We start from the raw sequence: 27926 nt of genomic DNA, 5'->3' as shown, positions 1-27926 counted from the left end.
GCATCGGAGACAGAAAGCAGACACCACAAGGGCACCTCGTCCATCACTGTCAAGCGTGTTGGGCAACAGCTGCAAATCGTCTCTGTTCATGCAACTGTCTGTGCGCGCGCGCGTGTGTGTGTGTGTGTGTGTGTGTGTGTGTGTGTGTACCTCGATGATGTAGAGCACCACGTTCTTGTAAAAGCAGTAGAGGATGCACTTGGTGACACGGTTGTAGCTCCACGCGCCGTGCACCAGCAGCAGTTTCTCCAGGTATGAGAACTGTCAATCACACACACACACACACACACACACGAATTACATAAACGCAACACTGAAAGATGAAATCAAGAGAATTACGTCTCCATTTTAAACACCCAAACAAATTTGCCTCCCAGTCCACCGTCCTAAGGCTAATGCTAAATAGCAGCTATGTTGCGGTGTTAAAAAATGTTTTTAAAAAAGGAACATATATCCAATTTTTTTTGTACGACTATAAACGCACTTAATTCAAAAAAATCCAAATTTCGTGAAGTAGCTAGACTGTGACTAATATGAAGGGGAAAGTGCAGACGAGTGTTGTCGTGATCGGCAGGCAGATTGTGTGAGGAGCCCGGGGGGGCAGCAAGATTAAAAAAGAAAAAAAAAACAGTGTAAAATGACACCGCCTGTGTGTGTGTGCATGTGTGTATCACACTGACAAGATAAACTCTGCAATTAAGGGTTGAAATTCCTTTTGTCTTCCTTTTTATCTGCTTTGGGGAATTTTAAACCCTGATGATGATGGAAATGAGGCTGTTTGAAACAAATGGGTTGATTCACCATTGTTGGGATTATATTTTATGTTGTTTTGGGGGTTTTTTTGAGGGCACCACACCTCAAGAAAATGTTTTTGACTATGACAATATTTTTCCTAATTTAAATTTTTTTATTGATTAGTTTTTTTTCATTGACATAATGTTAGATTTGAACATTTTTACATGTAGATTTTTTTCCCCATTGACTGATTCCGTTTTAGTGCCGACTACAAAATTCTGTTATTAAATCTGCATATATTTGTATGTGTCAGGGGATTTATTTTTTATTTATTTAATTTTTTTGCTCCAGATTTTATTTTCCTTTTTACTGGATTATTTTATTTTACTCAACAACAACAAAAATGTTTGTTATTCTTGATTTTCATCGTTGTTAGGACAGATCCAAATTTGGTAGATGCGAACATTTTTTATTTATATATTTATTATATAAATCATCATTAAGTTTAAATATTATATTTTACTCAACAGAAAATAATAGTTTTACTACTATAATTATTGAAGTTAAATTTTATCGAAAAAAATGGGACACACTGAAACACAGTAATTTTTTTTCTTTAAACGTTCATCCTAATTCCCATTATATCATCAAAATCCATGATCTGTTTGAAATGCAATGTTATGAATCGGATGCAAGCAAGCAGCGCGGGCGCACCTGCGCGATGGAGTAGTCGGAGGAGTTGGTGGCCTGCATGCCCTCGTTGCCGCTGATGCCCACGCCAACGTGCGCCGTCTGGATCATGCCCACGTCGTTGGCGCCGTCGCCGATGGCCAGCGTGATGGCCTTCACGTGCTTCTTCACCATGTCCACGATTTCAGACTTCTGCAGCGGCGACACTCTACGGCACAGCCGCGCACACAAACAAACAAACAAAAAAACGTTTGAAATAGTCAACAAAATCATCATAGGAATGATGAAAACTTAACGTCTATTTTGAGAGGTTTCTACTTGCGTGTGTGTGTGTGTGTGTGTACGCCTCAGGTGCTTCTCCACCCTCTTGACCTGTACGCATCACCGATCCCTGTCGACAACCAGTTCTGTCTGTCCAGAGACAATTGCAAGGCTCCATTACGAGAAGCTTCCCTTGAGGGGTACTCTGACAGCAGTGAGGCCATACGGGGGGGGGGATGGTCGCAAAACGAAAAATACCGTTGAGGTCATTTCGATTTGAAGTCAAAACATGACACCTTGTTCTGTTGGCATCGTGGGTATGAACAAGCTTGTATTGTTATCCATAGGTATTTTTGAGACGCTATCATTTTAAAATATGTTCCTTTGGTGAGGTTTATGTAAACGTCAAGATTCATGCTAACACTCGCTATTTGCGTTAGCACAACGACGTCTTATTACGATAGCAATTGAGGTAATGTTGGGTTATTGAGTTGATACAGATTGAATTTAAGGTGTTTTCATTGTAACGGAACGTGGTGTGACGCGCAAGTGAAGTGAAACAATATGGCGGCTAGCGAGCTGGCATGAGATGCTAACCTCTCAGTTCGCATCTTCATTCGGTGCCTTCATTTTCACCTTCAATTAAAATGACGTTAAAGGGCAGAGAATTTTCATTTATCATCAAAATGCCAAGTTAATGTTTTAAACAGGAGCCGATTTTGGGATGAGGCAGCCATTTTGGGTGTCGAGGGGAAGGACAGACAATAGGAAGACGGCCGTTTGTTTGCAAGGCTTTGGCGAGCAACAGCCCACCGGATACAGCCTGGAAATGCAATGAGTCAATTACTTCCCTCCTGCCTGCACACTCACACTCTCTCTCACACACACACACACCTACACACACACACACACACACACACACACACACACACACACACAAAAGATGAGGAATGGAAACTCTTTTGTTAAGCTTTACAGCTGCTTGTGAGTGGAAACGTCATGGAAAAAAAGGGAACAGGATGTAAACATTCAGCATGGAAGCCATCACTACCGTGTCACATAAACACATGTAATGGAAGCATTCCCGCCCGGCCCAACACACACTCCAGGCAACCCTCCCCACTAACATTATGAATAACGTGACCCACCGGCAGCAGATGACTGCCTTGCACGACAGGGCCAGGTCCAGGAAGGCCTGGCGCAGCTCGAAGGACAACGCGTACTTCAGGGTCTGGCCGTCGATGACCAGCGCCAGCTCGTTCTCCTTCCGTAGCGAGTCGCCCAGGGAGGAGCAGTGGGCGGTCAGGGTGGAGCGGGTGGCCTGCAAAAACAGACAAGACCAGACTTGGATTTGAGCAAAAAAAAAAAAAAAAAAAAGTGCAAAAGAACATCTACTGCACAGCACCGACCCCAGCGAGGGAATCAGGTGCAGTCACAGGCTAATAAAATCCTTCCTCCCTAATGCCACCCTGGCTTAAGTTGACATGAAATCAACACCTTTATTTAAAACTAAAAGTGATGAAAACCATCTATTTAAATGTGTTTTTCCGATTCTTAAATCATCTCCATTCCGAATTTTGCTTCTGCTTCTGCTGCGGCTGCGGCTGAGGCACTTTGTGTTCATTCCTGTGCAACTGAGTGGAAGCGATCGACTTATCTCTTCCCGCACTGGTACGGACACGCGAACACGCGTTCTGCAGCGCACACGCCGACAGTTTTGGGTAGGAGAACTATGACAACCTGTTAATCCCTTCATTATGTTTGTGTTTTTTTTGGGGGGAGGGGGGGTGAAGGTGAATGCAAACAGGAATTCCGGCATACAAAGAAAAACATACAGCCCCGGGCTGAGAAAACATGAGCGGGAATATTTGGGGGGGGGGGACACATGTGCGGGGACTGCTTGGGAAAGCGAAAAAATAAAGGCCGCATTGTTCATGTAATTGTGATGTGGGCTTGTGTGTAGTTTGGCAGCGTCTTGTCAGGTCCTTAAAAATGAGAAGAGGGGGGCGGGGGGTATAAACGCGTTTGGCTCATCCGGATTCACAGTGCAAGTGAGTTGGGACCAATTTAATAAAATCTCAATTTGTGCGATCCAGTTTTTAAACAGCGTAGCATCATAGCTTAGCATCTTAAAACACTTTTTAAAAATTACATTTTAACTACGCTTTAAACAAGTTGAATTTTAAGTAAAAAGGTATTTTTCATGCTGACGACAAATTGAAATAATATATTTTCATTCAATTTTCATTGAAAAATATTTGTAGGTTAAATGTGACAGATTCTTTTGCTCCCAAGCGTTGCTTGTATGACAGTTTGAAGCGTGGCGCTCTATCTGGAATCCATTTTCGTTGCCGGGCAACTATCACGCCCTCGAGGGGCCGCTTTAATAGCCCCATAACCCAAAATAAAGCGCTCATTAGGGTTGTTTTGCACTCTCGTGAAATGCTTAAATGGCAGAGTTCCGATTTCTCACATGTTCTCGCAGTTTTGCCGGTGAAAGGCGTTTGGTGTGGAATTCTCACATTGTGTGTTTGCGTGAAACCTGCGTGCAAACAAAGCAATCGCCAGACGATTTTCTAGCCTTAAAAAATTTGTTCCAGCCAATGCTACGGACTTTATTGCGCTGACGTTCCCGCCAATATTTCATGGAATATAATATTTTACGTTCACAAGATTTTATATTTTCATTGAATTGAACTGCATTTTATTTTTCAAATTTTATAGTTGCATTAATTCAGTTATACTGTGTTGGGTTATTAAAAAGACATTTTGTTTTTTTTCTATGGCACAACCTATGACTTCTTGATCCCATCTCATGCCAGCGTTGAACTCATCCAAGACTCCCGGTGGCACCAAAACAAAGAAACCACATAAAAAAATAACAAGTCTGTGTTGCGCTTTCTTGCATAGATCAAAGGCGAGACCAGAGCAAAAACCGCCCGACTAAGTACCTTTCTCATGCTATATTACCGCTTATATTTAGACGCCTCGCTACTGAGGGAAACGCTGCCTTACTCACTTGATTGCGCCATTTATTTTTTTAATCCCCCAAACTAAATATTGACTTATCTCAAGCATCTGAGCTTGAAGAGGCTGGAAAAACACACACACACAGTCTGCACTAAATTTTATCTTGATTATATTTGGATGCCTAAGTAGCCCAGACATGCAGGCGGGTTTGGTGCAATTTGGAGGCCAACCAACAGTCTGTTGAAGAATATGCCCCAAAAGTCACCCTAACAACAACGTCACGTGAGACTTTTGAGACTGTTACTGGTATCGATAACGAGGGGTAAGTGGGTAAGAAAGGCTGCTATCACTGATACGCCGAAATGACTTCATTAGGATTGATATGAAAGCAATACTGTTAACGGTAACGTGCCCAATACGAAACCACTGCTGGTATTGATAACGGGGGATGAGTAATAAATTTTGCTATCACTGATACCATTCATGATACCGCTAAAAACATTGGTATTGATAACCGACACTGTCATGTCTCTGTTTATTTTGTTTTCGGGTGAGAAATATAGCCGATACCAATACTGACATCAATGTTGAGTTGAATATGACTGATACGATACCAATACTGATATCATAAACAGATACAAAGTGACAAGTGACCCAAACAAAAAAGATGATATAGTACTAATCGGGACTGCTATCACCAATGTCAATAATGATATCAGTAATGACTTTAGTATGTTCAATACGATACCACTAATGATATATATACACAGGTACAACTCAAATTTTCAAACTACACCGCCATAACACACACACACACACACACACGCACGCACACACAGCAGCTAAAAGTGGAAATGAAGCCTGCTCATTTCGGAGGTGCACGATCTGTCACCATTTGGCGTTTTAACGCATCGTTTCATTATCATCCATGTGCATCTGTACAAATACACACATCCCCTGGCCACACAACACACACACACACACGTCTATAAATGCCACAGGTGATGAATGCCCAGGAAATACACCAAAAGAGACCCCGTTATATTTGTACGTACAATATGTATACAGTGTAAGTGTGTTTGTGTGTGTAAAGATGATTAATGGCCAGTTCTGTGTGCCTTTAAAAAGGATTGTGGGAATGTTAGAAGACGTGTGTACTCATGCATCCGTTGGGAATGCAGAATAAGACGTTACCCATGCTTACCGCCAGCATTTGTGTGTGTGTGTGTGTGGCATCTATGATGGTCACGTTAGCCAGCAGGCATCACTCACATAGAGGCGGACCAAAAGGAGAGCTCCAACAGTCCCCCCCCCACCCCCATAAAATTTTGCGGATCTCAAGTGCTCGCTCCCACTTTCCCCTCACACACACACACACACACACACACACACACACACACACGCCAGGCGCAGAGGTTGCCGTTGCTTCCTACTCAAAGACAAGGTGCTGACAGACGTGGACTTGGTGGTGTGAATGAGACATGCAGGGAAGGAATCCACTGCTCAGATTGGCATTCAAACAGATAGGCCATTCTGAAAGACTGCAAAAGGTGGCCTCAAAGTATTGGGATGTTATACAGGAAGTGAAAAAAAAGAAAATGTATGTTGCTGTCAGGGTAAGACCCTGCTTTGCTTCAGAGATCAAATGAAATCAACCATTCTCAGGAGCTCAGTAAAGATAACTTTAATATGACTGAACGACACTCATACTGTAATTGATGAGCACTACACAATGCCGGATTAATTATCACTAACACAATAACTACTAAGAGAGACGATGGTATTGTTGATACCAAAACGGGATAAAGTAGGGTAGGCTGGTATCACCGATTTCCACATTGAGAAGCGATACGAATTTTAACATGATTGATTTGATAGCCACGAGAGAAAGCTAGATACGATATCAACTCGAGAGGCCACAACATTTCAAGGAGAGCTGATACCAACACTGATGATCAACAGAAACTTTAACATGACTGCTACAATATTACGCAGGGAGGCTGATATCGGCAATAACAGCAGGATATCAAGTAAGATTGGCTGGTATAACTGGTCCCAAAAGCCAATACAAAGTTGGCCTAACATGACCGATATTATATCACATTAAAAAGTGGATGGTATCGTTGATACCAATGCAACAAATACAAAAAGAGACTAATGTCACTCATACCAATCCTGATTACCAATACAAACTTTAATTTAACACATATGATATCATGTGGGAGATGCTGGTATCGCTGATACTGAAAACAAATATCCCAGAGCCTTTGCAGAGTACAACTACATTTTAGACATTTGCCATGGTTCTCTTCTGCGGTGGAAATGAGGCTTTGAGAGGACCAGAGAAGGTCACACAAGAGGTGCGACTGATGATAAGCAAGTTCTGGTTCAAGTCACATTGGAAAACACCAGCAAAGTTATTTTAAGTGAGAGTAAGCGTCACACACATACACACACTAACTGCTGGCAACTTCCACGAGCAAAGACGTCAGGAAAAACCCAACTCTTATTTTTCAAAGCCAGCCAGTTTGCAAACACAGTTATCCAAACTCTATTAAGGATAATCCACTCGCATAAAACGAAAAACTAATTCAATTGTTGAGTCTGCAGCTCTAAATAGGTCAAAGACCGAGACCGTTTTCTTTAGCTGAAGTAAAATAAAGTCAACAAAATCTTCATTGTTGGAGGCAGCACTTCAGATGCACTGTGTGCATAGTATGAGGCGCATTAACACATTTGCCATCATAATTCCCCTTTACATGAAGCCCACTGAGACTTTTCAACCAGTAGGTTCCAAAGGCGTTGAGTCACCATTTTTTTTCTTTTTTCATAAGCTAAATATTAGGTTGTCAGGCAAGATGCTGGCAGCGCACGCGGCAATCCGTCATCTGTGTAACAACCTTGATGAAGTGAGAAAGTTGTGAATGTAAATAGAAAATGTCTTGTACAGTTTAACACATTTGGACAAACAACGAAGCCTCGCACATTATTCAGCGCCAAGCTTTTACATTTTATGAGTCATGAATCACCATGTGGTCTCAAAGACCAAGCTTGTGTGTGTGCGTGTGTCTATGTGTGTGCGTGTGCGAGAGAAAGAGAGACACATGACAGGAATCAAATCAAAACACTTTGGTCAAAGTCGTCACACATGATGGCGTCTTGAGCGTAAAGACGCGACTTGAATTAGACAAACAAGACAGGGACAAAAATAGACCATGAAAACACTTCCATTCGGCAGATACGGCGATATGGGAAGACATTCTGACCGCGACAACTGCAAGAAAAAGAGGCTGATACAAATATTGATATCGTTCGCTGATACTAAGTCAAAGAGAGGACGGTATTGCAAACGACAACATCAAGATCAATATGATGGCAATGATACAAGGTGAGAAAACCTGGCATTTCAGATAACTATGATAATGACAATGACACCAACTTTAATATGGCTGATATCACTGATATCGATACTGATATTTAGACCGATTACTGATATCAACTTTCACGTGAGCGTTGCATCAAGTAAATGAATAGACTAATACAATATCAAGTAGGAGGCTGGTATCACCATGATCAATGTTATCAATGACCAACGCGAACTTTAATATTATTAGTATCCCCAATCCTGATACTCAGAAGAAACAATATGCAATTCAAACTTGCACAATATATGATATTATGAACTGATACAAATGTTCATACAGCTGGTATCATTGATATCGTGAACATATATTGATATGTTTGATACCACCTTTAACTTTTGAGATCATAGATGCCGATACCACTAGTTCTTTTGACACATAAAATGCCAATTAAAGCAATGACAGATAACCGAGTTTTTCTTTCTTTCTGATGCACATGATGGTTCATCAATATATCAAACCGCCGCGGTATAGTGCCAACCACTGGTGCGAAAGACTTCCTTGATGTTCGATGCATTGGTATCAGTGGTGAGTGTAGACGGCCTTCGCGAGAAGGCAATACTGGGAAATAAGGCTTTAATGGGGCAATATTGATTCCTGGCCCATCCCTAATGTTAACAGAGTGACTGATAACAATAGCTTAAAATGACCATGAGAAAACCAACTAAGGTCAGGTGAGTGCCGGCCATAAAATGTACACAAAAAAAAAAAAATCAATCTTAGAAATGTTAATATCAAAGTTTCCCTCACAACAGAACAACAAGCAATAGTTCAAAGCCCGGTAGGCTTGTGTGTGTGCAAAATCCGTGACAAAGACAGACAAAGGTGTCTCCAGAAATACAGGGGACACCGGAGACTTTAATTACCTGTGAGCACACAAGGAGCCCCGCCCATCCATCTGGAGGGAGGGACCGCGCCCCAGTTCCCACGGCAACCGCCAAGTATACACAACGCAAGCAGCTAAGAGAGGAAGGGGGAAAGCAGTACTCACGTCCAGGGAGTCCTCGTTGACGATGACGAGGGACATGCCGTGCGTCACCAAGCGACACGAGTAGCCTAAGGAGCACACGGGTTGAGAAGGTCAAATTAAAGGTGACGCCTAACAAAAAAAACACTGGCCATGATCTCCTCTTACCGATGTTGATGGCTGTCTCTTGCTTGTCTCCGGTCAGAACCCAGATCTTGATGTCTGCCCGCATCAGTGTGGCGATGGTTTCGGGGACGCCGGCCTGCAGGCGATCCTCTATGGCGGTAGCGCCCAGCAGGAGGAGGTTCTGTTGCGTTATGAAAAATAAAAAAATTAACTTTGTGAGAGAAGATTTCCTTCATTTTGGTTTTTATTTTTTGCTTTGTTATATTACATGAGCAACAGTATCAGGATAATGCCTTCTTGTTTACCAAGTCTCGTATCAATAAAATATAAGTTCATGTAAGTTATGTAATGTAATGTTGTCAAAGTTGAGATGCTTTTATTTATATCCGCCTTGGTATTGGAACTTTTAAATTGCTTTCCGAAGGCTGCATATGTTTCTGTCCGTCGAGTGTGAATGTCCAAGTACAAATTGAGCAGGACAGCTTGTGTGTGTGTGTGAGGGCTGCCATCACGCCAATAACATCATTCACTTCCAATTATGGCGGCAAGGCCTAAAGTGGCTCTTCTGGACGCCCCGTGACTTCGATGCCAAAAATCCAACTGTTACCACCCTGCGCCTCTCAACCCCTTTCTTCCCCTTGACTTCAATTTGCACAGCAATTAAACACACATGTACGCTTATTAGACACATTCACAAACACTCCCCGCATGGTAACACTGCTATGTTGTTGACTGCATTTTTATTGGGGGGGGGGGGGTTCTTGGCAGGCTGGCATGCGGGCTAATTAGACTTGTGGTCTCCTTCTCCTCCCGCTTCCTCTTTTTACCCGCACAAGCCTCCCACTCATGACTCCCTCCTTTGGACACCTCCAAATCTTCTCCCCACCTATGGAGCTTGATAGGTGAACACGCAACTCAGAAAACTGGCACGTAGGATGCAAGTGGAGCAGCTGCGCCACCTGCTGGTAGTCAGGGATCTGACATCTAGCATGTCGCTCTGCGGGCTCAATAGGGTGAATCACGCTAATAAACGTATTTACTTGGGTTAGTCACGAGACAATGAGGAGTGTGTGATACCAATGCTGATATTCATAACCAATACCAATACCCACCAACTGAGAGGGGTGAGAGTTTGATAACATCTTCAGGATGATGATACAATATCAAGAAAATTAACTTGCTATCACCGAGAGACCAATATAATGGTCAATGTAATACCAAGCAAGCGAGACTGGTATCGCCAATCGGCAAGCGATACCAAGGGCGATATTAGGGAACTTGACCGGACCTTTTCCAGTAGCTCGTAGCACTCCTCTAGTTTTTGCGCTCGGTCCTTGAGCACGGTGCTGACGCGGTTGTATTCCTTCAGCCACTCCTGGTAGGCGTCCTCTCGCAGGTCCACGTAGGCGAAACACAAAGTCCTCAGGCCTGCATGGATGGAAACGACTCAGGAAGGCAGCAGAAAAGAAAAAGACATTTCCCACCTGTGCTCGCATTACTGACCTTCCGTGGCAAACTGCTCCAGGTGAGCGATGGTCAACTCTTTGTACTGAGAGTCCTCATTCAGACGTTCAAATATCACATTATCCTGAAATACATACATTTATGTCGAGATTGATACTGTAACAGATACACATATCGACTGATGTGATATCACGCACACCAATATGAAACCAACCCGAGGCTGCTGTGACAAACACCATTGACTTTAACACGACTGTACAAGACTGGTATCACGATACCAGTAGCTGAGAATAACTAGCGCCATCACCAATGGGAATGAACATACCGCTCCTTTGCAGTAGAGCCGCAGCCTCCCGTTAGGGGTCCTCACCACCGCAGACATGCGCTTGCGGTTACTGAAAAGAGAACGTTTGAGGTTCACGACAATCTTTGGGGTTTTTTTTCATGAAATTTATGAAACACAAGGAAGACCTGGAAAACTCCAACACATTCAGCAACTGGTAGGTCATCTCCTTTCCTCTCTGCAACAGAACAACACAACGTCAACTCCTCTGCAGCTCCAAACAAGATCGAGTCCACGTTTGAGACTTACGGCATCGATGATGACCGAATCCGGCGTACGGGCTGTGAAGACGAAGCCGAGACCTTTGGCCCCCTTGACCAGAGCGCCCTCGTCAGGCGAGGAGGCCTGGTAAATGATCTGGTCGTTTTCGCGCTCCGGCACCACCGTGTGGCAAACGGCCATCATGGTCAAGAACTCGCGTATCTGAGGCGACGTCAGCTGCAGACAGGTCGGAGGTGCATTCGTGAAGAATGGCATACTTTTAAAAAAAAGGGATTAAATTATAATAACTAAGGCATGATGGCATTTGCTAGGAGAGGGAACCGCAACGATAAAATAAAATTCATCCAACCATAATCCAAACCCCTTGTCAGCAAGTCATTATCAATATTTGTTGGAGCAAGAAAAAGTACACATACAAAAATATTTACTATATTATATTCAATTTCCCAAAATGTTATTCTGCATTTTTATTTTATTAAATGAATTACGGTATATATGCAGAACTTTAATTTGCAGGTTTTGGATTTTCGTGAAACCTCCAGCTGGAGCTGCTTTGTGAAAACGTCAGAGGGCGCGACGGAGCCATTTTTTGTTTCAACCTTACAATACTGTAATGAAAGAGTTATTAGTTTGCCATTTTTTAAACCTTACAATGCACGAAAGAAAGACCGATTATTTTATCCGGGTGTGAAGTGTGTGCAAACTTTCTTATGTTCCCACAAATAATTTGACCATCAAAATCTGTCTTATTTTTCTTGGCAAACAGCATGTCGCCACTGCGAAGGCGGTCAACGAAATAAAAAAATGTCTGCTTGAAATTGCTCATATCATAAATTGTAATGTAAAAAAAATAAACATAACATTTACCATAACATTATTTGTCATCTCAAAATAATTCACTTAATTACAAGATGTGAAGTTCTAATACATAAATTAATATGCCCAAAATGTTATTTGTCATGGAGAAGTCAGCTTGCTTTAACGTGACACATACGTGGCCATTTTCGATGTTCTGGATGAGAGCCGGATCGTCAAACTCGGTGGAGTTGTTGCAGCTGGACGGCAGATTGCTGTCAAGAACAAAAGAAAACAAATCAATTGGGAAGCTTCGCCGTTGCCAACTAATCCTTTTGATACCCCATCCACTCCACTACCTCCCCACAAAAAGGCAATCACGACTCACACAAGAAAGCCCGACAGACAGACCGGAAGGCGGCTCGACTCACCTGAAGTCCTCCATCGAACGATCGCAGTCGAGATCAGGGAAGTGGCTGCGGTAATAATTGGGGTTGCGGAAGGGAAATCAAGTGGATGAGTTGATTAGTTTGTTCTCGTCAAGCATGCCGGAGTTAAATGAAACAAGTCAGGTGAATTAATGCATAGAGGAGTTGGGAATTAGTTAACAAAAAGAGGGATTGGAGGGTCGAAAAGTAAAGCAGTTGTTTGTTTTTTTTAAAGGAAAAAAAATGCTTACCCATAAGTGATTCCTGCGATGGTGCACTTCTTAAAGTGCATGACGTTGCAGGTGAGTGTTCCCGTCTTGTCCGAAAACAAATACTTCACCTGTTTAAAAAAAAAAAAAAAGATAATAAAAATAATCAAATGGGTAAATAATATGCAAAATATGCTCAAAAATGTGAAATACGAAGCGCAGGGGAACCTGGCCCAGCTCCTCATTCAGGTTGGACGTTCGAGCCATCGCTGGCGTGTCCGTCTCAGCGTAGTACATCTCCACATCCTTAAAAAAGAAAACAATTTTATAGAACACAACTCAATTCTAGCAATAGAACAATGACATCCGATAACCTGCATTATCTTAAATACGGCTGATACAATATCAAATAACACAGAAGCTAGTATCGCTGATACTAAAACTGATATTGGTCAGAGATCCCAATTTAAACCTGAGATACCACGAGGGAAATGAATTCCACCCGTAATATGACCGATACAATGCCAAGTAATACGGAAAGTGATATCAATACCACTGTCAATGATTGATACGATACCAAGTAAAAGAATCCTGCAAAATATGCCTGACACCATATCAACTAAAGGAGAGGGTAGTATCAATGGTGATAATCCTGATATTGTTGAGTTACCAACTTAAATGCTATTAATTGCAATACCACTTGTGACATCAATACCACTCTTAATGTGAGTGTTACCATACCATGTCGGCCAAATGTTGATACCAGTAGTGATATCAACACATCCATTAAACATGACTGATACCAAACAAACAAAATAAGACATCAAAATCAGCCTATATCACCTTATGCTTGACATCAAGTACAAAAGAGCCACGTTCCACCGATACCAGTACCGATACTGATAAATGAGCTTTAATATGACTGATACACTACCAAATAAGCATGGCTGATCTAAAATTGTGAACATTTATCGTTTCTTACACACTCTTTCCTTCTGGCTCACGCCTCTTGCAACAGAAGCCTGTATTAAGGACGGACGGGATAACCGCTAAAGAGACAAGTATGATTTTGAAATTTGCGAGACCACGTCTGCGTACCCAGTTGATGAAGAGGGCCTGTGTGAACTTGACCACCTCCAGCGTGACCAGCAGGCTGATGGGGATCAGGTTGTTGTACAGGATGATGAAGGTCAGCAGGTTGTATGCAAAGTTAGTAGAGATGTCACCTATAATCCACCACCAAAAAACAAAACAAGACAAAAAAAAAAAAAAACATTAAAAAGCTTTCCCTGGATGAAAGGATGTAGGTCATGGTGTCTTAAATTGGCCTCACCCTGTCGGGACAGATACCAGCAAGCTTCCTCGGTGTACTGCCTGTTCCAGATGGCGGCTCCCACCGAGCTGACCAAGGCCATGACCAACAGGATGCCAAAAAGCACCAGGATCTGCATGTTGGTCACTCGCTCAACGTTGGAGCGCTTCAAGGGCGCCTTGGTGGAGTTCTTTTTTTTTTTTGCCAGAAAAGAGACGTCTGAGTGGAAATCTCCATGTAAAATGATGTTGCGATTGTTTTACCTGCATGAGTTTGGAGTCGTGGCCGGTGTAGACCACAATTCCCACCACCCACTGAGTGTTCCGGATCTGAGCGCCACGCAGCAGGACCTGGTCTGGGCCCAGAGGAGCAGCTCTGAGGAGGTTAAAAATCCATTATGCAATGCAACCCAGTGTGCGTGTGCGCCTGTATGTGTGTGTCATACTTTTGGTTTTCCAGCCGCAGCGTGCCGGTGAAATCGTACAAATGTCTGTTGGGACCTTCGCATTCCAAGACGCCGGATAAGGACATCAGGTCTTCAAGGGTCTGGAAGCGCGCCGTGAGCGAGAGACCCTGCAAGTGCAATCACATCAGTACGCCGTTTAAAAAAAAATATATAGATATGCAAATGAATCACAATTGAAATCATCCTAATTAAAAAAACAAAATGAAAATTGACATTTAAAATGAAAGAAAATACAATTAGTTCGTAATCCCAATAAATGAAAGCAACAATTTAAAATTGACGTTTAAAATAACATTTCTGTTAAAATGAAGTGATTAAAATAAAAACCACAGTACAATAATAACGACTTAAAAAAATAAAAGAATATTCAAGCACATGAAAAAACATATTACAATAGAAAAAAAAGGTTAATAATGATTTGGATTATTTATTTAAAAATCCCCCAAAATGTTCATTTAAAATGAACATTAAAATTTAAAAACTGAATAAAATACAATTTAATAAATAATACGTGACTAAAACCTTCCCTCCGTGTTTAAAAAAAAAAAAAAAAGTTCATTGTACCTGTCGAATCTTCAGGTTGGTTTCCCCATCGAGGTTGGAGGTCTCCGTGTAGCACATGGCCTGAGGTTCACTGTGGACCACGTGCGGGAGTCGTGTTTGTAAAACCACATACTGCACAGCCAACGTGCATTCATGAACACACTCTGACCTGGACGACACAATCACCATGTCAGCCGGAAGGTGCTGGCCATTGGTCACCTTCACTATGTCTCCTACTGCCACCTAATGGTCGGCACGGCAACGGCATGATGAAGGCCAGATGGGGTGATTGGGCGGGGGGGGGGGGGGTGAACAAAGAAAAAATTAGTGAGCAGCCGTTAGAGATGACATAAAATGACAGACGGCACAGCGGTACAGTGGTTAATCCGCCTTTTAATTGGACTACAACTGAGCAGGTTCACATACTTCAAAATCCTATTGTCCAAATCAGGAAGCTTTCGTTCCTCAATACTGTACCACGGGAAAAAAAACTATTGTCAGAAATAATAAAATATATTTTTATTTTATTTATGCTTTGACAGTAAACAAATTCTGTTTTTTCAAAACTAACAAATGTATCACGAATAATCGTCGCGAAACATGTACTTGAACCTACAGCCGTTGCTTTCTGTAGGCGCAAAATGCAGGATGAGAGAGGATCGAGATATTCAATTTTCCTTAAAATCTCTTTTTTTTCTTTCTTTTTTTTGCAGGATAAAGCGTTACCTGCTTCCAGATGATGGTCTGCCAGGCTCCGTTACGCAACACTGACAGACAGGAAGGACAACAGCAGCTGTCAGTCAGCCTTTTCAAGAAGAGCTCTTATGCACTTGTCATAGCAAAGTGTGGAATGAGCGACACACAACAGCCCAGGGAAAACAAAGCCACACATGCAGAGTGGTGGTTAATTCATTAGACGGATACCTGTGGTCTTCTTCTTGTTGACCGTGTTGTCCGCTTTATGTCGTTTCTGCCCCGGAGAAAAGGGTTGACATGCTTTTTTTTTTTCAAACGCTAGCGCTGGGCGGCAGCAGGGTCAGCGAGGATGGCGGCGAGGTACTCACGTAGTCCTCGATGATCTCCTTGATGCCGGCCACGGTGAGGATGAAGATAAGCGGCACCAGCGTAGTGTAGCGGCCGGTTGGAGAGACGTCAGGGATTTGCTGACGGGGAGGGCACAGGTCAAAATCCAGAGTAATAATAACAGCTAGTTTTGAAAACACAGGGCCTTCATGTCATATGCTCTCGCTTCATATCTGTAAATCTGAAGATAAATATTTAAATATTAGAAAGGCAAAATGCATAGCAAGAAAAAAATAATAAAATACAAAATTATGTGTGTGTATATACATATATATATATATATTAGAAGATCAAAAATATTACAAAAAAAAAACACTGCACAAAAACAGAATTACAAAAACATCAGAATCAGACCCTAAACTAAATGTTAAAATAAACAATACACACACAATAAAGCCCTGGACAATGAATAAATAAATAATATACAAAAAATATATATATTAAAAACCCTGAAAGAAATACAAAATAAGAAAAAACACAAACAAAATTGGGAGAAAAAAATTATAGACAAAAAAAGGTGCTTGATAAAAAATGAACAAATACTAAAATATGTTAGACCAAAAAAACATCAGAAAATTATAAACAATAGCAACTATGAAAATATTTTTTAAAAGCATAATAGAAAAAAAGGGCGGCACGGTGGTCAACTGGTTAGCACGTCGGCCTCACAGTGCAGAGGTACAGGGTTCGATTGGCCTTGCTGTGTGGAGTTTACATGTCCTCCACATGCTTGCGTGGGTTTTCTCTGGGTACTGCGATTTCCTCCCACATTCCAATAACATGCATGGCAGGTTAATGGATAACTCTAAATCACAGGTCTCAAAGTCAAGGCCCAGGGGCCAGATCTGGCCCGCGACGTCATTTTATGTGGCCCGCGAAAGCAAATCGTCTGTGTCAACTTCCATGATCCTTTCTTAAATCTGTACCAAAATCTCAAATTGTCTTATGAAATAAATAACGGTGACATAGTGCAATAATTTTGTGTTAAAGATTAAAAATATCACAAAGAAAATGTGAAATAGAACATTTATAAATAAAAAAAAGAAAAATGACAAAATATTGAACGAAAACTATACTCCAAAATATGAAGTCGTTCTTCTGTCCAACTGTTAAGCACAATTGTAAAAAAAAAAAAAAAAAAAATTGACTATCATACAAGTCGCTTACCTGCATGAGTGTGATGAAAAGGAAGAAGGCGTTGGCCGCCCTCCTGATCTGCTCGTACATGAAGCGGGGAAGAAAGGAGAGGATGCCATATTTGGTGGTACTGGCGGCGGCCGACGGGGGATGAGAAGATCGCGCGTCAGATGGAGGGAGAGAGAGTCGCCATTAACTCATGTGCACCCTTTCAACGACCAGGTTTTTAACCCTTTCATGCACCCGGTAACCTGATAACATGATAAGCTTGTCCACTGTAGTAACCGCTGCCCCTGAAAGGGTTAATCAATGCGCCGTTTGAAACCTTGGAGACCAAAAATGTCGCAGTGGATGTCGCCTATAAATATACAAAAACTTCTAAGATAAATTTGGAACGAGCACTCTGACAAAAACGGCGGGGGCGGGACTGTCAGCGACTTCAATCAAATGTATTGATCACATAACCATATTGAGTACTAAAAGCCTAAAAGCTTCTTTCAGTGTTCGTAAATGGCCTTCAAAAAAAAAAAATAAAAGGTCCTTCATGGTGAGCTTTGGAGTGGACAGATAGGAAGGAGCGAGGCACTTTAACTCTTTCATGCACTCTGTAACCTTATAACATGATAAGCTGTCCACTGTAGTAACCGCTGTACCTGAAAGGGTTAAAAGGAGGAGGTTTGAAATGATTTATCATCATATCGTGGGAGGGAATTATGAACTGTTGCAAATAGCAGTATTAGCACAAAACCGTCAGGCCTCTGCGGAAAAAGCAAATCAATAAATAAAAAGCATGAAAAGTTATATCCTGAATATAAACTAAACACTCATTTTGCTTTGGTACCTTTGCAATTGATCCCCCCCAATGTTCTTATTAGGGCCCCACCAATTCATCAAGTGGCTGATTTAATCAGCTGATATTAGCTCTTTTCAAATCGGCTTTTTTTCCCCCTTGCTGAACACATTACAACATAAACCAAAAATATTAAATCAGCCTATTTTTGCTTTTGTTCTACCTGTAATTTATAACGTTTTTTGCTTTAAGAAATTATTTTATTATTTTTTTAAATTAAATCACGGATTAATTCGTAAATCCAAAATAAATAAATAAAATTTTACTTTGTAATTTTTTTTAAAATATAATTATTTATATTTCGGAATTTTTGCTTAATATCTAGCTTTTTCTCTGTATTTTTTCATCGAATAAATCAAATTGAACACAAATTCTAACTGTCTCGAAACACTTTTTAATTCCCCTGGCAAAAAAATAAAATAAATAAAAAATCTTAAATCAGCGCTGATTGACTGCCAATAGGCATTTCCCCACAAAAAAAATTGGCAAAAATATTTTTTTATAGGCGAGTTCGCATGTGCCAAACCGCAAATATGCAGGGGCCCAGTGCCTGCTATACTGCAGTTTTTGTTTTGTTTTTTGCCATAATTTTGGTGGATTTTCCAACCAAGCACTTCTCCAACACTTACGTACAATGTCAAAATCTATAACTTAAACCCAGGTGGGACACACGCCACCGTAGTGATGCAAAGTGCTGTGATTTGTGTGTATTTTCGGCAACCGGAGGGCTCTCTTGGCTCAATTGCTGCGCCAATATTAGTTGAAAAAAAATCTCGGCTTTCAGGAGCCGGCCTAATGCCATTCAGGTTTGAAAATGCAGCGGCGCGGGTCTTCCTGAAACCCTTCACGAGCCGTATTGATTGCAGTAAGATTAAAGCCTCGGAGCTTTTATCTGGATCTGCTCTGCAGCTCCATATTTCACCGTCGCCACTTTTTATGCAACCTGTGCATTAGTGCCGCTTTGTTGCACTCACTATCCACTATAGAAAGCCAGCCCTCGCCACCTGTGTTCGCTGTTTTCTTTTTTTCTTTCTTTTGACTATGGCGTTAACTTAAAAAAACGCCTGGACTGTTTTTTCCAAAAACAGAAGACACCAGCGGAAGAGCTTCCCACCCGTTGGGTGCAGCTGCTTACGATATGCTGGCCACGATGCACTGAGTGACAGACTAACGCACACTTTTACTCTTCGTATTGGCGGAAAAAACATGTAGCCCACAATATTGTCACTCCAAAACACTGCGAATAGTTTGGATAGCAGTGAGCAAAAATGATGAGGGTTGTCTTAAAACCTGTTTTGATCATACAAAAACAATGCTTAAAAATAAATTTACCAGACCAAAAAAAAAAAAAGACAGAAAAACAACCCAAAAAATAATTTAGATGAAAAATATGAAAATACTTGACAACAAATTTATAAAAAATATGAGAATAAAATTGGAAAAAAACAAGACAAAAATTTTTTTAAAGCACCCAAATACTTCAAAAATACAAAAAAAGGATTTATTAAAATACACAAAATTCTGAAAATAAAACACAAAAACTAGCAAAAAAATATTAGATGAAAATACATTAAGATTAGACCACCCCAAAAAAAAATCTATTCCTAAATATTTTTGTGCACGCACTGATTAAGTCAAATTTCAACTGTGGCCACAGTTCCACTTTGGGCCTCTCACCTTTGGGACTGCCGCAAATAATCACATAATGGATGAGCTATTAAAGCGCCTTCTTATCTACTTCCACAAGTGACGTCTTTCTCTTGAAGACCTTAACGTGTTTTCGGCAGAAATGTGTAAAAAAAAAACAAACGATTTGTTGCATATACAGGACATATAATAAGTCCACACACCCGTGTTCAAATCTCAGCTTTTTTGTGAAATAAACAAATGAGACCAATCCTAACTGTTTCAAAACATTTTTTACACCGTTCTTGTGACCGACAACTTTTAAAAGCCCATTGGAAAAAAAAAAAGTGAAACCGTTTCAGGAATGTAAGGACAACAATCAAGTGAGCTAATGTGGTTGCACAAGTGCGCACACCCCACTTATAACTGGGGATGTGGCTGTGTTTCGAAGGAACCAATCACACTCGAACTCATGTCAGATGACTCGGCACACAACTGCCATCTTTTAAAGGGCTTCTGATTCATCCCAAATAAAGTTCAGATGTTCCGGTAGGCTTTTCCTGACATTTTCTTTTCCCTTGAAGGATTTGTACCACCACTGACATGGCGCCAAACCTACTTTTTTGAAATGAATGCAAAAGAAAGTTCAATCTTGGTGTCGTGGGACCATATATTTTCCTACGTGTGTTTGGGAGATGACAAGTGTGGGGTTTTTTTTCTCTGAAAGATTAAGACCCCGCCCCCTTGTCCAGACATGAGAAGACAGGATTTTGTTGGGTTTTTTTCCTTTCATGACAGCTTGCGCCGTCAGCTGTGGCGACAAAAGTGTAGAAAGAAAATCCCACTAGAACATCTGAACTTTATTGGGGGTTAATCAGAGGCACTTGAAATGGTGACAGTTTTGAGTTGGAATCTGATTGGTTCATTCTGAGCACAGCCACATCCTCAGGCCTGCGCACTTGTGCAACCGCATTTGTTTGTTTTGATTTCTTCTCGCTAACTTATGTTTTATATTAATCACTTTAATGCTGGAAAAAGTTACCCTGGTCTCATTACAACATTGCATTTGAACAAGGGGTTGTATGTGAGTTATTTTGTCTTTTTTTTTTTCTTTGCGTGTTGATGTGATCGGTGCCTACCTGACGTGGTTGTCGCAGAACTTGGTGGTCTGGGGCCGGTTGAGCAGCACGCCGCGCGCCGTGGCGTCTACGGGCTCCGCCTGCGACGTGGTGCCGGACATCTCATCATCCGCCTTGTGGTAGCCGGCCGACGAGCAAGCGGGTCCTGTGCCGTTGGATTGATGAGACAGAGGCGAGGCTGGGTGAGTAAGGGGTGGGGAGTGTGGGGTGGAGTGGGGGGGGGGGTATAAGGATAAGGAAGGGGTGGGGGGTGAATGGTGAGAGACAGACAGGCAGATGAGGGTGGGTGGATGGAGGGTAACACTCACACACACACGCACACACTCAAAAGACATTTACTGTAGGCCGAGTGTGTGTGTTGCCTTTCCATGCGCCTGTGGGACACCCTCCCACTCTTGCCCCCCCCCCACCCCCCACTCCCTTGTGCTAATAATGGATGTGCTGAGGGGTGCACAATAGGCAACAAACACACCGGGCCCACCTCCAGGAAGCAGCACATGGAGAACCCTGTCAAGTGACAAGAGGATGCAACAATCTCGCCCCCCCCCCGCCTCCTCCGACTCCCCCAGCCATGCCCCGCACGCCATTGACTCAGCTGCAGACCTGGACGGACAAACGGACGGAACCAAAGCGACGGCTCTTCCAAGAAGGAAGTCCGGATGTCAAGATGTCGGCCCCCTCCGACTCCGACGCCTCCCCATCAGGAAACTCTCCTGCTACTACTACAACGCGACTCAGTCCTACAATCGGAGGTGCCTCCTCCCTCCGGCGTGATGGCGAGCGGCGCGTTGCTGCTGCTGCTGCTGCTGCCGACAGCCCGGATGACGAGAGGAAGCCATATGGAGTGGCGAGTCTCCGTGAGTGGGTGGGGACAACGGGGAGGAGAAAGAGGAGGGGGGCAAACCCGGGGCTCCGCTTTCTTAAAGGGGCAGTAGCACATATGCGTGAATGAACGGCGAGTGGTTCGATCCGCTGTCTGGCAATCTTTGATGAGCTGAAGCGTGGGTTATAATACTTCAGGATTTATTTATTTTTGTTAAATTTGATCTCATTTAGAATTTTTTTGGGGGGCTAGTTATAGTAATTTTTTAAAAGCAGGGGGGGTTTTTTTGCATAAATGCTTTGCTTTAATTTTTATTAGTTTTTGTATTAGTTTTAGGTTTTTGAACATATGGAGTATTCATCGAGTGCAAGATTTGAAAAAAAATAAAAAATAAAAAGGTAATTAAATATTGCGTAATACTGTCATGTAACGTGACCGACTGTTTGGCCGTCCTTCTGCCGTAAGAACGTAGAGTAATACCGAAATAAAGATATTTAATATGAACCCCAAAAGCTCATGTAAGGTATTAAGGCGAAAATGAAACTCACTAAAATTATAATGAACGTCACTTACTTGTGGATTTTCGCTATTGCCGGTCGGGCCCGGTGCTCCTCCTCGGCTATTGTCACCATAGAGTGAAAGTACCGGTAGCTCAAATTAATGCTTCAAAGTTAAAACAAACAAACAATGGCTGGTATCTTGAAAAACACGTAACTTGAGTCACACGTATCTCAAGGTACTAGTACGTTTCATTATCAGGATGGAACACCTTGTCAATATTGCCAAGCACCATATCCAATAATCACATTCGATTCATGATTCGATCAATTTAATTAAGAGCTGTCGTGAATAATTTATTCAAATCAACATCGCAGTGTCGTCGAATAGAATTTTTCACATTGCGAGTCGCAAGTTAACAACTAATTGAAGTAGACTGAACAGTTTTTCATATCTATTCACGCCTCATTTGCTTTTATTTTAGCATAAGCCGAACATAACACCCAAGTCTGATGTCCTTGAAAAAAAATCATCTCATATTCAATAGCAATTATGGAGGGTGGGCAATTAGATTAGTTTTCAAACTCACTCAGACCTAATTCCTCATGGGAGTCGGTCTGGCTGGAACACACTTCCTTGCAAGTGAACACAACAAGCCCGGCCTGGTGCTTCAATAATTTAGAAACTAATAAAGGCCGGGGCCTTGTCTGGCGGATTGAGTATCCCGCAGCACTCAAAGACCTATTCTATTCTATTCGACACCGAGCCGTGAGCTCTCCACACGGGTCAAAGTCCTTACCGGCCAAATGATAACAAATGTCTGTCTTATCTGTGGATCTGCGAGCAGGCTATTACCTGCGGGCCCGTAAGTCACAATGGCAATCGCTCCCCGCTGCAAATCAGGATGAGCCGTTTAACCTCGAATGTACTGTACATGCCGCCTATCCCGGTTGTCCACAAGTGGCCTTTGTTACGCCTCCGCCATTCCCGATCAATAATGTTATTCTCCGGGAGCCCCACTTTGGCTCCGAGCAGATCAACGCTCGGGTTACTCAGCACCTCTTGATGGGATTAGAAGCCCGCTATAAGTTTTAACCAATAAAAAGCAACGCGGGAGCGCGGTAGGGGCCGGACGCACGGGTAAGAAGCGAGAGCGGGTGGTAACACGCTTGTGGTAACCTTCAACCCAGAACTCGGAAAACAAAAAGATACTGCGGCCTGATAGCCGTTTGGGAGCCATCTGCAAGTCGATTGGGACCATTTGGCTACGCGCACAAGTATGAGAGACACCCTGAGATTTTACCAAGCAGATGCTTTCTTAAATAGCCTGCTGGAGGCATTAGCATAACGGCTAATGACAAGCCAGAGATGGTTGCTAAATAAACAGCCCATTTACAGTCCATTACACAGCAGTTTTTTTTTTTTTTTTGCAACGAAGCAATTTGAAAGACCGATTCCGTGAGTGATGATATAATCCAGTACGATAGCGCTGGGATTTTTAGCTTTACATTTCATTAGCCTAATAGCTTCATTAGCCTAATAGCATAAGTCTCATTTTGAAATGAGTATGAGTAACAGTTCATGTCGCTGGTTCTTGGGAATCGAATAAGCTGTCTGTCAATGAATTGACAAAACAAATCATACTTTGTTGTCACTTCTTTTGTTGACTCATAAAAGGTGCTTGTGGCTGTATGAAAAAAACGCTGCCAAAACGGCTAGTAAAGGTTTTACCGTAACAATGCTAACGCCACACTTTGAACCAAAACGGATTCATTAATTTTCTTTTTTTTGCTCTGGACTAAAAAGGAGAACGTCAAGAGCAGAAGTGAGAAAATAAAAAACATTACCAATAGAATGCCGTCGGCCCAGTCGACCGCTAAGTCCCATGTCGCTCTTCGGCGAGAGCCCTTTTTTTATCCGCTATATGCAGGTTCTGCTCGACCTGGTCTCCCACCTTGCCGCCGGGTCCATTTCCCACGCTGTGACGGATCAGCGGGGAGCAGAGAGGCGAAAAAGCCTCTTACGGGGCCGAACGATACAGCGCGGGCATGCTAATCCTCGCTATGTCTGCTCTGCAACTTCACCTGCCGGCTAAGCCAAGACACGCTCGTCATCCTACACGTGAGACACACGTAACCGCAAAGGTACCGGTTGGAAATCACATCAAGTGCATTCGTTCTACAAGAACCGATTCATCGAATGACTCAAATGATTCGACTGGAAAAAGTGATCGTTTGTCCGCAGGGACTAATGCATCGAAACATGTTGGAGCGATGGCTTTTTTTTTTTTTTTTACAAAAATAGTGGAACAATACATGAATGAAGTCACATTTGTTTGACAAAAATAAAATGGCATAATGTTACAAGAATAAAGTGGAATATTTTCAATTGAAAAAAAATGTGCGGATAATGAGAACGAGAAGTTTTTATGTAGGTTTTTTCCACAAGGAGAAGAAAAAAGTTGTAATGAAGTCAGAATAAATTCATAATATTAAAAGAACGTGGTGAATTTATTTTGGAAAAAAAAGTCATTACAAAGCAATGACGAGTCACAATTTTTTCCAAAGAATGGCACACATTTTTTTCAAGAAAACTTTGGCATGACACAAAAATAAAGGAACAATTATTTGACAAATATGGCGTCATTTTATGAGATTCATGTTGTGCAACAGCATATTTTTTATGCGATTAAAAGCTTTTTTTTTTTTATCGTAATTTTTTTCCTCTAAAAATATGTTCCTGTTCTTGCAATTTATGCTTGTGGAGGCGCTGAATCTTTGTCGTAAAGTTGTATAACGACAATTTTTTACGAGACTTATTTCTCATCGCGATGTTTTTTTTCTTTGAAAGAGAATACGGCTTTTTTTTCTCGTCATTTATGCTTGCGGAGCCTGTTGGGACTGTTTCACCATATTTGTACACACACCTTTGCTTCTGGGTTGTTTTGGTTTTTTTTTGGGGGGTTTTTTTTGCATTGATCTTTGCTAATAATAAACAAAAAAAATAAATCATGCAAGGTTGAGACATGCACATGTACAAGCGCTTTGCCAGGCATGTCCAGCCATGACATGCATGTGTTGTGTGTTGCATAGCATGCAAGGGCTTTCTGGTAAATGTTTGTCAAATACATCCCCACTCACTCGTCAGTCGTCACCTCGCTGCCTACATTGTACATATGAAACGGTTCACATCCTAACGATAACCGTGAGAACATTTCAGATCGAATATTTTGCGATTTTCGTCGCGATGTGACCTTGTCACAATGGTTCCTTCTTTCTCCCCAAATAAGCACATGCAGTGAGAGGGTTCGAATCCGGCATTCATCACTCCAGGCCCCGAGTAGCTACACTTTACTCAATCCCTTGGCGCTCACTTTTTTGCCACCAAACGGAACACTTTAGTCGCCGTTAGTTTCAGCTCTCGAGGGCTGGGTGGGGGCGGGGGGGTTAGCCGAGGGGAGGAGTTTCGTGACATCTATTCCTGCCATACATGCACCTTTGCGAATGCCGTCCGGTCCTGCATCACTCACTTTTGTCAAACCTGTCTGGCTGGCGGGGGCGCGCACCCCGGCTGGGGTCGTTGGGCTCGGAACCGTCCTGCCTAATGGTGGTCAACACTAACTGCTCTGTGGGCCGCGGGCGGTGGGGGGCGGGAGAGAACAACACACAACAACAAGACAAGATGTAAATATACTAGGGCTGAACAATTCATGCAATTGAAATCGACCGTGCAATGGAGGAGAATGCGGTTTCCAAGTCGCAAAGACACGTCGATAAATGTGTCTGTCATATTAACCCCTTTGAGGGACAGCGGTTACGACAGTGGACAGCTTATCATGTTATCAGGTTACAGGGTGCATGAAAGGGTGAACTGATATCTTAACGCAACGCCAAACATTTATATATCATAAATATAATATTATTTATTCTACTCAAGATTCATTTATCGCTTGTTAAAAAATTCAGGACCTTGGTAAAAAATAATAAAATTAATCACATGTTAAATCGCACACACACTATTGAAGGAATTTTTCCAATTTTTTTTCAAAACTCTTTCAGCCCTAAAATATGCACACACGAAGAGCACACATTTGTATCACCTTACATGTGTGATGTATGGATGGCGTGCAAGACGACGGGCAGTCATTTATAACACAGCAGCGCCCCCTGTTGTCCAGAACTACTAAATACTGTACCTCAAAGCGGCTCACCCTTACATTATCTCAGCAGCACACATTGACAGTTGGGCGCACTGCATATCACTCACAGGAGCGCCATCCGCTCACAATAACATGCATTAATGAATTAGCCTCCATGCTAACAAACAGAGAAATAAATGCCGCACCTCATATAGATGCCCGCTTTCCCCTCACATACTAAGACATCTCATGACGCACTGAATGACATAACCACAATTCACACACAGACACACACATACACACACACTAAAGTGTGCCACATGCTTGCGCAGATGTTGTATCTGGAAAGCTGACAATTACACTGGATATAAAAAGTCTACACACCCCTGCTCAAACGGAGGGGTTTTGCGAGATAAAACAAACACAAAGATGAATTATTTCTTTTTGAGATGAAAAAAAATGCAGTTGCAAAAGTGTGCACACCCCCGTATAGCTGGGGAGGTGACTGCGTTCAGATTCAACTAATCACATTCAAGATCATGTTAAATGGGAGTCAGCACACACCCGAACCCAATTAAAGTATTACCATAAAATTAAGTTCAGAAGTTCTAGTAGGCTTTTCCTGACCTTTTTGTTTTGTGTTTCTACCATAAGCCAGAATAGTTTGGACTAACATTGATACATTTCTGTGGGGGTAGGGGTACCCTAAAGAACAGTGTTCCATTTAAAAATAAAATAGCTTTTAAGACATAATTTTTTTCAAGAAGAATAATTGCATCATGTTACGAGATGAAATATATTTTATTCTACAAAAAAAATATTCACAACTGGGAGGGAAAAAAAACAAAACAGAATGAAGTTTTTTCAAGAGATTATGTCTTAACGTTAGAAGAAAAAAAATTGAAATATCTTAAAAATAGAGAATTTAATGGGTCAAAATGTAACAGCTTGGTAACCATGTGTGTCATGACCAATGTTGCGCCGCTAATTGGAGCAAAGAATCAAGAGCTCACACTCCACGAGATTACAGCATGGGGCCCATACGGGATAGATACACCCATGTGCACACGCGCCCGACTTTCTACTTTCGTCATGCTCGTTTCGAGTGTTTCATTCCATGACTAATGATTTATCGCTTACTCATTTGACCTTTGTATTTGTGGAAGCGGCAAAAGCGCACACATACACACACAGACACACACTCACACACAGGTAACAAGAGCATAGCAGCAGCCTGACAATATGTGCCGATGACTATTACAATAAAAGACAAACACATTCTACTCTCTTCGAGGACATTCCACTGGTTTCGGTGCAGTGTGTGTGTCTGTGTGTGTGTGTGTTATTTACTGACATTTTCTTTATGCCTTAGATAATTATATGATCATTGCTATATTTTGAAGGGGGGGGGCGCTCATGTCTTTTTTTCATACTTTTTTTCCCCCTTATCTGGCTGCAACTACCTATTATTTAAATTATGGATTCATCTGTTGATTATTCTTCCAAATCATCAACGAATCGTTTGAGAAAAAAATACGTTTTTAATTAAATTTCCATCCTTGTATTGCCAGGAGATTATTTCAAATTGATGTAGAAAATGCACACAAATAAATTGATGATGATTCAGTTTGGTCGGAGACATGTCAGACAATTAGCATAAATGTTGATTGTTGTTTTCC

General features: G+C 41.9%; 1 protein-coding gene across 10 annotated transcripts in view; it reads right to left on the bottom strand.

The window, feature by feature from the left end:
• The window catches only part of atp8a2 (ATPase phospholipid transporting 8A2), a 45055-nt gene that overhangs the window by 15701 nt on the left and 1428 nt on the right, over positions 1-27926 (bottom strand). For 2 of the 10 annotated variants that reach the window (XM_086101311.1, XM_086101312.1), the window contains 25 exons: positions 20789-20966; positions 17204-17303; positions 16018-16116; positions 15878-15923; positions 15680-15720; positions 15123-15196; positions 14975-15044; positions 14390-14517; positions 14208-14319; positions 13966-14134; positions 13731-13858; positions 12861-12938; positions 12675-12763; positions 12427-12471; positions 12195-12270; positions 11228-11416; positions 11107-11156; positions 10961-11030; positions 10675-10759; positions 10460-10599; positions 9214-9352; positions 9070-9134; positions 2835-3007; positions 1450-1633; positions 151-261 (listed from right to left, as the gene is read on the bottom strand). In XM_086101311.1, coding sequence (XP_085957437.1) covers positions 151-261; positions 1450-1633; positions 2835-3007; positions 9070-9134; positions 9214-9352; positions 10460-10599; positions 10675-10759; positions 10961-11030; positions 11107-11156; positions 11228-11416; positions 12195-12270; positions 12427-12471; positions 12675-12763; positions 12861-12938; positions 13731-13858; positions 13966-14134; positions 14208-14319; positions 14390-14517; positions 14975-15044; positions 15123-15196; positions 15680-15720; positions 15878-15923; positions 16018-16116; positions 17204-17303; positions 20789-20966 — 2639 coding nt within the window. Of the gene's footprint in view, positions 1-150; positions 262-1449; positions 1634-2834; positions 3008-9069; positions 9135-9213; positions 9353-10459; positions 10600-10674; positions 10760-10960; positions 11031-11106; positions 11157-11227; positions 11417-12194; positions 12271-12426; positions 12472-12674; positions 12764-12860; positions 12939-13730; positions 13859-13965; positions 14135-14207; positions 14320-14389; positions 14518-14974; positions 15045-15122; positions 15197-15679; positions 15721-15877; positions 15924-16017; positions 16117-17203; positions 17304-20788; positions 20967-21391; positions 22117-22184; positions 22231-23956; positions 24301-25638; positions 25735-27926 lie in introns of those variants that run through there. The other 8 variants (XM_086101314.1, XM_086101315.1, XM_086101318.1 and 5 more) reach the window with 7 other exon arrangements.

This window comes from Hippocampus guttulatus, chromosome 21 (assembly GCF_054856545.1).
Source record: "Hippocampus guttulatus isolate MCC_2025c chromosome 21, RoL_Hgut_1.0, whole genome shotgun sequence".
In the NCBI taxonomy this organism is placed as follows: domain Eukaryota; kingdom Metazoa; phylum Chordata; class Actinopteri; order Syngnathiformes; family Syngnathidae; genus Hippocampus; species Hippocampus guttulatus.
This window is presented reverse-complemented; position numbering and strand designations above follow the sequence as displayed.